The sequence below is a fragment of the Ahaetulla prasina genome, chromosome 15 (genome assembly GCF_028640845.1).
Source record: "Ahaetulla prasina isolate Xishuangbanna chromosome 15, ASM2864084v1, whole genome shotgun sequence".
Taxonomy (NCBI): Eukaryota; Metazoa; Chordata; class Lepidosauria; order Squamata; family Colubridae; genus Ahaetulla; species Ahaetulla prasina.
This window is the reverse complement of record NC_080553.1, coordinates 18,637,222-18,649,911: the sequence shown is the minus strand read 5'-3', so window position 1 is coordinate 18,649,911 and position 12,690 is coordinate 18,637,222. Positions and strand designations below refer to the sequence as shown.

Here is a 12,690-nt window from a genome sequence, read left to right as displayed (position 1 = left end):
GCCTCGGCTGGCCCCACACGTGGCAGTCAGCTGCTCGGAATTTAATGCCCGAGTTTATAAAAAGTCTGGCAAGAGAAGAGACCGAGGCTGGCACCACTCAGCCGCCAAAGGACAGATGGCACCTACGGCAAACTCACCGAGTTGTGAGAGTCCAGGGCGAAATGGGGGTGACAAAATGCGTTACAGAAAGAACGGAAGCTCCTTTGGAGGTGGCAGCTTGGCTGCTTTGCAGGCTCCAAGGGCACCAGGTCCCTTCAAGAGGGGAAGGATCCAGCAAATACACCCCCAGAGGAACCCAACCCCCCACCCAGTTTTTTATGCCCCAGAAACTGTCCTGTGTTAACAAATGGCCTCTGGCTTGCCCAACCCACAAGGCAGCCTGTGGCCTGGCACTCAACCCTCTTCCTGGAAGTGAGGTGCCATGGATGTGATTCTCCATCACGTGCTCAAAAGTGGAGCTTCCCTCTGAGAAAGTCCTCTTGCTCCCTTTGGAGGAGCAACTGCAGGTGGGGAGGGTGCTGGGCGGCAGGAGGGCACTGGACAGGCACGGAGAAAGCAGGTGGGGGCCGGCTGGCCATGAGACCTTAAGCATCTCAGCCCCAAGGGCAGCCCCCTTCACTCTTTTCATCCGCAGGGAGCTTGACAGCCCAGCCCAGCCCAGCTCCCTAAGCCTTCCTGTTCTCCCCTGGAGAATATTTATCACTACTATTCCTTTATTTGACTTGCTCGCTGCTTTTCTGCTTCATAGCAGCCAAAGCGACACGCAGCCTGAGTTGTGCTTACTCATAAATAAAAGCAAGCTCTGATTTGCTGGGAATCGGGCAAAGGGGCTCCCCTCTCAGCTTTCTGCCTTGCAAGTGACCCACTGGAAGGGGGACTGAGCAGCACTTTCTGAAACCCCGGAATGAATGCGCTGCCATTGCTTTGGCTTAAGGTGCTTTGAGCTACCTGGAACACCTCGGACCCTCTCGGCTTAATGCTGAGCTAACTAAAGGGGGCTTCTTCCCAGGAAAGCAGGGGCGCCCCTCCTCATTCTGCACATCCCATCTAGGTGGCAGTTCTGAATCCTCTCTCTCTCTCTCTCTCTCTCTCTGTGACCCTCCAGTGCCCAAATTGGCATGCAGGACTTTCAAGGAGCCACTTCTCACACCTTCACTGAAAAATCTGGAGTGGGCCCTTGATTTTCAAAAAAACTTGCGTGTTGCTGTTTTCTTTCTCCAACGATGAGCCTAAAACGCAGCCAGCCTGGCCAAAGATCATCGCAGTGACATCACCAGGGAGGGGGAGGGGGGGCACCAGGTGCAGAATGCTAGCAAGACACCAGCTTTCTAAGCAGGGGGCAGAAAGGATTTGGGGGCTCTAGAGATTCTGCACTTCCTTCCCTATTTTGAAAAGAAAACACCAGCCTGCGGTCGCCCCGACGGATGCAAAATGCCCCTTTTCACCAAATCTAGAGCAGGTGTGGCTGATAAAGCACTGACTTCTCATGGTTGAGCCCCCCCTCCCCCACTTAAGCGATGTTTGCATGTTACTCCCCAGTTCTCCCCAGGCAGAAAGGGTGCAAGCCAGGAGGCGTGGGGTCCCCAGCAGGAGGAGGCTGCAGCCTGTCCACAGGGCTAGAACGGCTGTTCTGAATAGCCCAGAGAGGCTCTTGTTTACCGCAACAGCCAGACCCCTGGGGATTTCCAGGAGGGGGGCAATTTATTCTTACTGTCCACCCCGATTTGTGCCAGGAGCAGAGTGGGCAGGCTGATGCTTCGCCTAAGGGCACAATCTCCACTGGCTGGTGCCCACCGCCTGCCTCTCCCCCCCATAGACGCACCAGCCAGCTGGGTGCTCAGGGTGAGCCCCCACCCCACCCTCGTCTCACAAGGCAACCCAGCTATTAAAGGAGGAGCTCAGCCACACAGGCACTTCTGAAGTTGATTAGTCGAGGCTTGCTGTGGGTTCACCCAGCCGAAGAGGAGGAGGAGGAGGAGGAGGAGGGAGGCTGCTTCGCTCTGAGCCACTAAAAAGTAAAACGCTTAGTTTGCTTAGTTTGCGCTGTGACAAGTGGAAGAAACAGGGCTGTGTTTGCATCACAATGGGACAGATTGTGCTTTGTTTGCCCACAAAGAAATTGGTTGTGCTTTGGTGAAGAGGCTTGTCCCTATGCACTAATTCAATTAAGGGAGGATTATGCGGCTCTGCGCCCTTTCCACAGGACCATCGCTCGGGACTTTGAGAGCCACAGTGGGGTCCTTCTCCCCAAAGGAACATCAAATCTAAAGTCAAAGGAGTCAGCTGCATAATTTTCCAGGGACACATTTGATATGGTGCTTTCTGAGCTTGGTGGTTTTCTTGCAGATGTTTCATTACCCAAACTAGGTAACGTCGTCACATGTCTGTAAGAAAACCACCAAGCTCAGAAAGCACAAAGGACTGCACCCTCCTCCTCCTCCTCTTCCTCCTCCTCCCTGCAAACCCCACTCTCTTCTAGCACTGAAGACGTTACCTAACTTGGGTAATGAAACGTCTCAGAGAAAACTACCAAGCTCAGCGAGCAGCAAGGAGCCCTCATTCCATCCCTGAGCTACAAAGATTCTCCTTTAATGGTACATGTTTTGTAGCATCCACATGCACCCCTTCTGTCTCATGAACAATCAACCATTTGATTACAATCTTTGGGGACCTGCTTAAGAATTTGAGGGTCCATAGGTAGCTCCGTTTCTCCTACATTGAGATGCTCTGTGGGCATATCTTGGGCAGAATGCCAAGGCCGATCTGCATGCCCAGAGCACTGATGCTCTGGGTCACTTCACAGCTGCCAGAACCATTCCTGGTGCTTCTCCTTAAACTCTTTTAATTTTTGCAGTCAGGTCTCAAAATCCCCCAGTTTGGGGAGATCCAGTTTTCAGGACAGGGGTGCTGCCTGGCAGGGCTCTGGCTGGGCAGCTCTGGAAGGATGCTGTGCCCATCATGGGCCTGGCTTGGAAAGAAGCTGCTGGCCTTCCCCCTCCCTTCTCTACACCCTTCCCCTGTCTCTGCCAGCCATGGCACTTGGGCAGTGGGTGAAGAGTGCCCACTGGGGAGTACCTGTTTTCTCACCAACCTGCTAAGTAACCGTGCCAGCCTGGTTGCTCTGTGTAAAGCTGAGTGTGCCAGAAAGCGAGGGGAGGGGTCTGGAAAAGTCTGGGGGGGGAGGAGACGGAGGGGGGGTCTGGGAGAAACGTCATTCTCTTCTGTAGCTCCAGCACAGGCAGGAGGGCAAATATTAGCAGGCACACCTTTGATGCAAAATTAATACCGAAATTAATCAACGGCCCGGGTGCATAATAGGATTCTGCAGCCGTGGCAGGCCGTGCTGGGCGGCCGACTTATTTCATGCTGACGGAAAGGAAGCCAGAGGACATGAAATAAGGCCCATAAAGATAATTACCGAGATACTTGGGAGCAAATTAAGTAATCAGAGGCGCTTCTAAATCATGTCTAGTTTTAAGAAGCGCTATCATTCCTGATTACTGAGAGAGCAATCTGGAAGGACAGGACAAAAACAGACACACACAAACCCCTTTCCTCAATGCCCCCAGGCTAAGGCAAAGACCCCCACCAACTTCCCCACTGGCCCCCTATGTGCCCCTTGGCGCAGCTTCTCCACTGTGGGTGGAACAAACAGGTAAGGGGAACAACTGCCTTGGCAAGGAGATGCCCAGGATGGGGGCTCCCTGACCCTTAATTCAGAGAGGGGGGGGGGAGCCAAGCGAGGGGAGGGGGAGAGAGATTGGATTTCCCTCTTACTAAGCAAATCCACCCAGGCCGAGGGTGGCCCAAACAAACTCAGCCTGTGCCCAGTTAAAATTCAGGCTAAATTGGGCACTATCTAACAAAATGAAATTCAACAGTGAAAAAAGTAAGGCTTTACATTTAGACAAAAAAACCCAAAATGCACAGGTACCGTATATGTGGTACCTCGCTTAATAGTTGTGAGAGGGATCTTGGAGTCCTAGTGGACAACCATTTAGATATGAGCCAGCAGTGTTCTGCAGCTGCCAAATAACCCAACACAATCCTAGGCTCCATTAACAGAGGGAGAGAATCAACATCACGTGAAGTGTTAATATCACTTTATAAGACCTTGGTAAGGCCACACTTTTTTTTTTTATAAAAGATGTTGAAACTCCAGAAAGAGTGCAGAGAAGAGCAACAAAAATGATTAGGGGACTAGCGGCTACAACATATGAAGAACAGTTGCAGGAACTGGGTGTGTCTAATTTAATGAAAAGAGGGTTTAGGGGAGACATGATAGCAGTGTTCCAATATCTCAGGGGCTGCCACAAAGAAGAGGGAGTCAAAGTCAAACTATTCTCCAAAGCACCTGAGGGCAGGACAAGAAGCAATGGGTGGAAACTAATCAAGGAAAGAAGCAACTTAGAACTAAGGAGAAATTTCCTGACAGTTAGAACAATCAATAAGTGGAACAACTTGCCTCCAGAAGTTGTGAATGCTCCAACACTGGAAATTTTTAAGAAAATGTTGGATAATCATTTGTCTGAAATGGTGTAGAGTTTCCTGCCTGGGCAGGGGGTTGGACTAGAAGGCCTCCAAGGTCCCTTCCAACTCTGTTATTATTATTATTAAATAAGATTGGAAGCCTGAGAGTTGACTAAAAGCCATGTTGGTATTATGAGGACGATGATTGTCTTTATTTTGCTGCTTTGCACAGACACCGAGAGCTTCTGCAATTCCTTGTGCGCCTAATAACACTTGGCCAAATCAAGTATTCAATTCAAATCCTCCTCTCCAGCATTAATCGAATGAAAACAGGCAGAACGACAACCGGTAAAGTCTCCCTGGGAAAAACCCAGCCTGACTCTCCTGGCAAGGAGAAGCTGGTGCCAGGCGGAGAGAAGGCTGGGCCAGCACAAGGTCCACAGAGGATCAGTGCCAGCCGGGGGCACGGAAGGCCGTTTTCTAAAGGTCTTAATCTCCAGCCGCTTCTGATTCTTCAACCCCCTTCTTAAATGGCAGAATTGCTCAGCCATGGAAGGAAGGGAAAAGGGGGCCAAACCCCTGCAGCCACCGCACCCCAGCCCCAGGCCGGGTCCTTGCAGTTAAGAAACTGCTGGCATGAAGGAGAACAATCATTTACAAAAAAAAAAGAAAAAGAAAAGAAAAGCACCCTCCTGTTTAAAACACACAATAATCACTTGAGAATCTTAAATGTGCCTCCGCAGCCAAAGAGGTCAACGCTGCCCGCCTTGCCCGCCTAAACCAGGCTCATTAAATATACATTTAATCATAGCTTTGGATTTAAGAGACAAAGAAGGCGAGAGTGACCTTTGGGGACCTACTTTAAGGTAACTCGTTTACGGCTGCATCTGCAAAAGGCCACCTCCTCTCAGCCGCAGAAAGCCTTATGGGCTTGAGTGGGAATTAGCAGGGAGGGGAAGGGAGGGGAGGGAAGCTGCAACAGGGTAGATGGCCCAACAGTGCCCCTCATGCCAAGAGCCCCTTCCTCTGCCAGGGACCACCTCTCCAAGACAAGGAGGGTGGCTGCCTCTGCTGCAAGCAACTGGACCAGCTCCTTTGCCGCCCCCATCCACCCCGGCTGCAGCCGCCAGCTGAGAGCAACTCACCCTTGCGTGGCTCCAGGGCCTTATTCGGACAACCCAGAAGCTGCCTCGGTGGGTTCTGAGTCCTCTGCAGACAGGCCAACATGGCGGAAGAGAGGGCGAGACGACTCTGGTGGCATCACTCCAGAAGACCCTGCAAGGAATCCCAGAGAAGAGGAACGGGGTCAGTCCATCAGCCAGAAATTAGGGGGGGACGGACGATGAGGGGGAGACACCCCTCAACCAGCATCACAGACTGCCAGGGAAGAAAGTTTCTTCACAGGGTGCTGCTCACACCGGACAAGCCAAGATTCTACTGACCATCAACATTTCCAAGCTTCTAGACCAGAGTTTCACAACCTTGTTTACTTTAACATGGGTGGGCTCCCAGAATTCCCCAGCTGGCATGGCAAAGCCAGGCCACCAAACAAACACCTTTAAGGGCAGCGGGCACCCAGGTGCCAGGAGGACGCGGCAGAGAGGTCTTGCCCTTGACCGACGGCTGAATAGAGACAATGTTAAGGCAGGGACTGTGTTCGAGAGCAGCCCAGCAAGAGCTCCCCCACACCTGCCAAGGTGAGCAACTTGGGAGGGGCATCGAGGGTCCCTCCAAGGTTTGCAAGCGGAATTAAAAAAACATTGGCGAAAAAACAACTCTATCCCTTCCTCTCTGCTGCTACGGGATTTCTGCCCCCCAGGCATGTTCTCCCTTCAGTCCCAATCAAGATGGGCTATCCACTCTGTCGCCTGGGACTGGAGTGAACTGGTTAATGGTTCTGTCAGAGCGATTTCGCCCGCGTGTCCTTCTCCCTGCACACAAGGGACAGCACGGGGGGGGGGAGGCGCCTTGAAGCCACCCACCCCCCAGGCTGCTAAATGAGCAAAGGGGACACCAGCAAGCGGGTCCTTCCTGGCTCTCACCCAGGAAGGGCATCTTGGCACAGGGATCCTTTCCTGGAGCTCCCGGAGAAAGGAGCTGCCTAAATCTTCAACCCTCATCCTCACAGCAGCTCTGCCTCCCAAAAGCCGCCCCCACCCCACCCTGGTTTCACCCGGGGCCTCTGCCCAGCAGATCTGGCTCCCCTGGTTTGCACAGCCCAGGGACAAGGGGGGCGGGCAGTGGCTTCTCTCCAGGGGGTTGAGGTGGCGCCCGGAGGGACCCAAAACATCCACTGCTGCTGCTCCTGTTGAACATGCGCCTGGAGTTGCCAAGCTCCTGTTCCTGGTATTAATGAAGTATTCAGGAATAAAAGCCCTTTTCACTATCTTTCTTAAGATGCTAATTTCACAACAAGAGTTCGTTACTACATAATTATCTCAATCTACGTTCTCTTTCCCCCCCCCCACCTCATCTGTACCAGCTTTTCTCCAAAAGAGAGAAGAAAAGAAAACCGAAGTCTGAGGCACTTTTCATCATCACCAGCTATTTTATTTTCCATGAAGATACCTTGAAAGAAGTGATTTTTACTCTGAAAGGGACTTTTATTCTGTCTCGCAACCAATTTTCGCCTATTACTTGCCTGCAAGAGAAAAGAGAGGCAAGCAAAACAGGCCATGCACGAGCCAAGGGGGGGGGGGTCTATTTCCTGGCCTTCCTCTCTAGCAGCTTCATTCAAGGGGGCAGGCGGTCCAAAGCGAGGGGCTGCGGGGGGAGCAGGCCCAGGCCCCCACCGAGAAGGGCCCACAGCCCTTCACCATCACATCCTCCACTTTGGGGCTGGCTCTGAGCAGGGAAGAGGCTCTTTGCAAGGCCCGAGGCTGGCTCCTAGCCCCCGCCCCCACCTCCTCACGAGCAGGGCAAGAGAGAACCTTTGTGAGAGAGCGATCTCGGGTTCAAGGCCTTCAAAACCAGGCAGGGCAAGAAGATCTGGGGCCTTCTGCACTCATGGGTCTCTTTGCGCCCAGCTGTTGTGGTCTGCCAGCAGCCTGCAGAGCTGGCAACGGAGTCGGACAGCAATGAGGCTGAGGAAGAACATGGGCCAGTCCTGGAGGCTGGGGAAGGCCCGGATGAGGGATCTGCGTCGGAGGCAGAGGGGGCCAGGGCCATCGGGGAGTGAGGTGTAGACTCCGGAGCCTCCAGAGGCTGACAGTAGTGAGGCAGAGGAACAGGAGGAGCCTGTCCTAATGCACTCATGAGAAGAGCTGCCAGAAGGCAAGAGCAGCAAAAGCAAAGAGGACAACTCGGGGGTAGGGCCAAGAGATGACTGGCCCCTCCCATAAGGCTTAAAAGACCAGCAACAGCGTTTGGGCTCTTTGCCGGAAAACAACATTGATAGCCTTGTCTTGCTGCATTTATTTCTTGTCGGCGTCTTCTGCTTTTGAACTTTTGCCAAGAAAAGCCTTTGGCAGTTTGCCCAATTAGACCAAGGTTGGTGATAAGACTGAAGAATTGTGCTATGAAGAATTTACTTTGATTTAGTTTGGACGACGCAATTTTCAGCTGTTCTAATAAAGTCTGTTTGTTTTTGAACTGATTGCATCTACTACTACCTACTTGGGCCTGGGTCACAACACCGGCTGCCTGCGAGGTTGGATAGATGCAAGTGCTTACTGCCTCTCTCTCTCTCTCTCTCTCTCACACACACACACACACACACACCACTCTGCCACAGGGCCTCCTTGAAGGCCCCCCCCAATGTGTGTGTGCAGGGCTGTGTCAGTTGCTCTGCCCATCTTAAGAGGGATTGGCCATCTGGGCCTCCAGCCTCAGCTTCCTGCCCTGGCTTCTCCTCCTGGCACTTAAGGTTAATCCTGCAGGCAGATCCACAGCGCCCCGCCCCCCCTCACCTCCAAGGAGCCGCTCAGGGATTTGGACCACCAGGCACCTTCCCTCTGGGAGGGGCTCCTGCCCAGGTCACCTGCATAGGCACAAGAGCAGCTCAGAACTTTCTTTCTTTGAGAGCGTCTCTCCGTCGGAAACCTCCACCTACCCAAGCAAAGAAGCCAAACTCCCGGCATATTCGGCCTCTTTCTCCAAAGCCCTGAGGCGCAACCCGTTTTGAACCCACCTGCAAATCTCCCCATCTTATTGGTTAATCTGCTGTGATGTCATGGAGCTCAACCAAAAAAAAAAAGTTTCAGCTTACTTAGCTGCCTCAGCATTTGAGTTAAATCCCAGCCATCCTGGATTCCATTGGCAGCCGGATCCATGGAGAGGAGAGCTTGGCCCGATTCAGCACTTCGGCCCATCTGCCAATGACTCCATCCCTGATTGAGGACAGCTGGCCACTCGCCCCTCCTATTCTCTCAAGTCTTCGAAAGAGCCCCCCCAGCCCCCTCTTGCAGGATCAGGCCCTGCCCTGCCGCTCTCACCTCCCTGTTCCAAGAACCGGGCAGAGCATCCATCCATTGCAGAGCCTTTAAAAATAGCTGCCTTCTCCAAGTCATGCTAACAGCCCCTCCCTCTTGGATATAAGTGCCCCTTTCACAGCCTTTTCTCTAACGCCTGCTAATTTCGAAAGCCTGCCGTGAAAATCAGGGCTATTTATAAGCCCAAGGTCTCTGTTACTTCAATAACGCCACCCCCCCCCAAAAGTCACCTGTCCTTGCAGGCCAAGGAGCGCCCTCTGGCATCTTCCCCTTTGGCGATAAAAAGGGGACTTGAGTCCCAATGAGAGACGGGCGGGGGAGGGGGGGAGGCGCAGCAGCACGATTTTTTTTTTAATTAAAAAGTTTTACAAAGTTTTTGCAAATTCTCCCTCCCCCACTCCCCCCCCCCTTTCCCCAATCCCCCAACCCCCCGACTTCCCAGAGCAAAATACAGGGTGTAACGTTTAACAATCATAAACTAGACTATACTAACTATCCATAGGCTCCCCTCCCTCCCTTGGAAGCACGGAGAATTTTAAAACCAGAGTTGCTCCAACTTCCAAGCCGTCACTGCGGCAATCACCTGACATGGTGGCTTGTAGATGTATTGGGACTACAACTCCCATGCCAGCTCACTTGCAGCACCCTCAATGGCTGTGCTGGATGGGACACAGTTGGGAGTCATAACCCACCTGGTCTTTATTTGCTCCAACTGAAAAAAGCATTCAAACAAACAATGCTGCCACCCCTTGAGGTTGTTTGTTGGGGACTTTGTGCCGAAGTGTCACATGTGGCCATTCGAGTTCTTCTCTATTTGTGTTGTGGTTGTGTGATCTGATGATACTGGGGAGCAGCTGAGGTATGGAATAAGCTCTGCAAGGCTGGCATTGAGAGGGGCACAGGAAGGCCAGCTTCAACCCCCCGCCCCCCGCCCCAGCCAGCCACATCACTGGGTGACCTGGGAACTCCCCCATCCTACCCTGCAGGGCTATTCTGAAGGTTGTGGAGAGGAGGAAGGACAAAGGCATGGCACACCTATTCAAACACGGCTCATGTCAGGGCTTTACGTTCACCCGCCTTAACCCCGATTGCTCAACAGAAAGCCAAATATTATGGTCTGTGTTCAGGGGCATCACAACCCTGGCGCACAAGTGCTCTTCCTGGTACAAAGTTGGGCCTCATCCAGCAAACTACACACACCAAGCTTTGAATGATCGCGTCTAACTTCCTTCCGGGTCCAAAGGATGCAAAATTCCCCTTCGCACCCAAGACCCAGAGGCACTCTGCCCATGCTCCGAAGCACGCCATTCCCCTCTCCACACCCTCCCATGCTCTGCCTCCCCACCTCACCCCCCTTCCTGCGAGTTGCTACTCAGGCAACTTGCAAATAATTTATGCTTAACCTTGAAAACCCCAAAGGGCTGCAACTCAATTAGCAGAGCTGACAGTTTGGGTGCTGGAATGAGTTAATCTGGAGAAGGGTCACCTTTCTGTAAATTATGGCAAATAAATAAAACCCCAAATGGGAAAGTTCACCAGCACCTTGCCTAAGGCGCCTAATACAGCAGGGAGGCTGTTTTTTTGGGGGGTGGGTGACCTCTCTTCCCTGCTCACAAATGTCTCCATGAAACCCAGCTAATACATCCTGGGGAGGGGGGGGGAGAGAAGAGATCTTGACTGGCTGCCCCCCCCCATCACGAGCAAGCCCCGAGCCTGCTGGGGAACCAGGGGAGGGGAGAACAGAGGAGCACATCCGGTTAATAATTAAATGTTAATCTAAAAAGCAATTTTAGCTGCAGCCCAGAAGATGTGGTTCAAGATTATATTAGCATGCAAGAGTCAAGGGTAATTTCCACTCACCCCTTGTGTGATCAGCCAGAGCCCGGCCAGCTTCATGCCACACAGGCTGCTGATTAAAAGGCGGGGGGGGGGGGGACCCGACGGGAGAGGGAGAAACTGGCCAGGACATTTGGGGGGGGGGAGTTTTAACACTTGTGAAAAGCTTGCATGAACTTTGGTTACAGCTCAAGACTCTTGAGGCCCCTGTTGTGCCAGCGCCACAATCTTTGCACACCTGGTCACCCCCAAAGGCATGGGGGTCCTCTTCCTCCCCCTCCTCCAGCCTGGCAGGGCGGGGGGGGGGGCTCTCCAGGAATCAAGGGACAGACCCAGAGTCCCTTGTGAACTTTCCCGTTTGGGGTTTTATTTACTTGCCATAATTTACAGAAAGGTGACCCTTCTCCAGGTTAACTCATTCCAGCACCCAATGATGGCAGGTGCTCCATCACTGATGCAGGTCTGTGTTTCTCAACCCCCGGCAAGTTTGGAGATGTGTGGATGTCCCCTCCCGTGCTGGCTGGGAATTCTGGGAGCTGAGGTCCACGCATCTCAAAACTTGCCTTCTTCACTCTTCTTTCCCCACTCTCCCACAAAATGCTTTTGCCAAAGTTGTGGCATTTGGGCACATTCTGTGACTTCTATTTTAGCACCCAGGGCGCTTGTGAAGATTTCCAACAAGGGTTCTTTAATTTTAGCTTTCTTCCTCCCCCCCAAGAGTCCTCTCTGACCCTCCGGGCTCCCCCCCCAAACACTTTCCTAATTACAGCTCATTTGCATTTCCTAAATGCTGGCAAACTGGCTTCTGGACAATTGTCTGCCTGAAGGAGCGTCCACAAATATTGGAAGTAAATAAATAAGAAAATTATCAGCTTCTACCGCCTGGGCTAATTTCTTATCTTGTAACAAACAAGGGAGAAAATTATGAATGCCGTAAGTGCCCTGTTGTGCCATTATTGTGTTTGCTCTACAATTTATGGATTTTCTCCCCCTCTTTCTTGTTATAACAACGAGACCTTGAAACAGCCGTTTTGTTCTTGCTGGAGCTGAAATAAGGAGCCTTTAAGTGGGAAGCCCCGGCGGAGAGTGAGGCGTCTAAAGACAACCGGGTCTCCATCTCTTTAGTGCAAGAAAAGTGAGGCAGCTTTGCACAGGCACAGGTTGTTTCAAATGCGAGATTACGAGGAAGAAAAGCTGTACCGAGACGGTTTGAGGGCAGATAATTTAAATGAAATAGCCAAGGCAAATAATTGGGTGAGGGGTGTGTGTGTCACCCAGGACGCAGCCTCCCCAGGCCAGAAAAGGGTCTCCTGCCCTCCAGGACAACCTCAGATGCCAGCAGATCAAACTGGGAGCCATGAAAATACGCTTCTGCCAAAGGCAGCCAGTGGCCCTGGGCGTGGCCGGTGCTTGGTCTCTCCGGCTGCCCCAAACAGCTCTTGACCCAGCCAAGATTTTGAGCATCAACCAAGTGCAGAGTCAGGGCTCCCCAGGCCTGGAGAGGTAAGGGGTCAAAACAGCAAAAGAGAAACCAAAGTACTGCCTTCTCTTTCTTTGGGGGGAGGGGGAGGGAGGGGGTCATCCTGGGAAAAGCACCCAACTCAGCCTCTTCTTTGAGCTGCTGGGATGGGCATCATTGCTAAGGGTACCTGGGCATGACTAAAAGACTTTGCGAGTGATTACAAGGGGCTGCCATTCCTTTTGAGGGTTAGAAACAGGCTGGCCCAAGCAGGGACACTTGAGCCTGTGCAGAAGGCTTCCCTCACTCTGCTATGCCAAGATGCCCTTGAGAACCACTTCGGAAAGGCAAGCAGGGAGAGTCAAAGACTCGCCCGCCCCCCGACAAGGCCCCCAATCTGCTCTGAATGCCAATCTACAGTCCTACAGAGGAAGTACTGAGTCTGTTATCTGCACCTCTAGAACTGTCTGGTTCGGTTCTGCAACCCAACAAGAA

The 12,690-nt window shown here is 52.4% G+C and overlaps 1 protein-coding gene across 1 annotated transcript in view; it reads right to left on the bottom strand.

The window, feature by feature from the left end:
* FAM222A (family with sequence similarity 222 member A) overlaps positions 1-12,690 on the bottom strand; it is a 33,717-nt gene that overhangs the window by 8,623 nt on the left and 12,404 nt on the right. The window contains exon 2 of the mRNA XM_058158824.1: positions 5,616-5,745. Within this exon, the coding sequence (XP_058014807.1) occupies positions 5,616-5,697 (82 nt within the window). The 5' untranslated portion in view covers positions 5,698-5,745. The remainder of the gene's footprint in view (positions 1-5,615; positions 5,746-12,690) is intronic.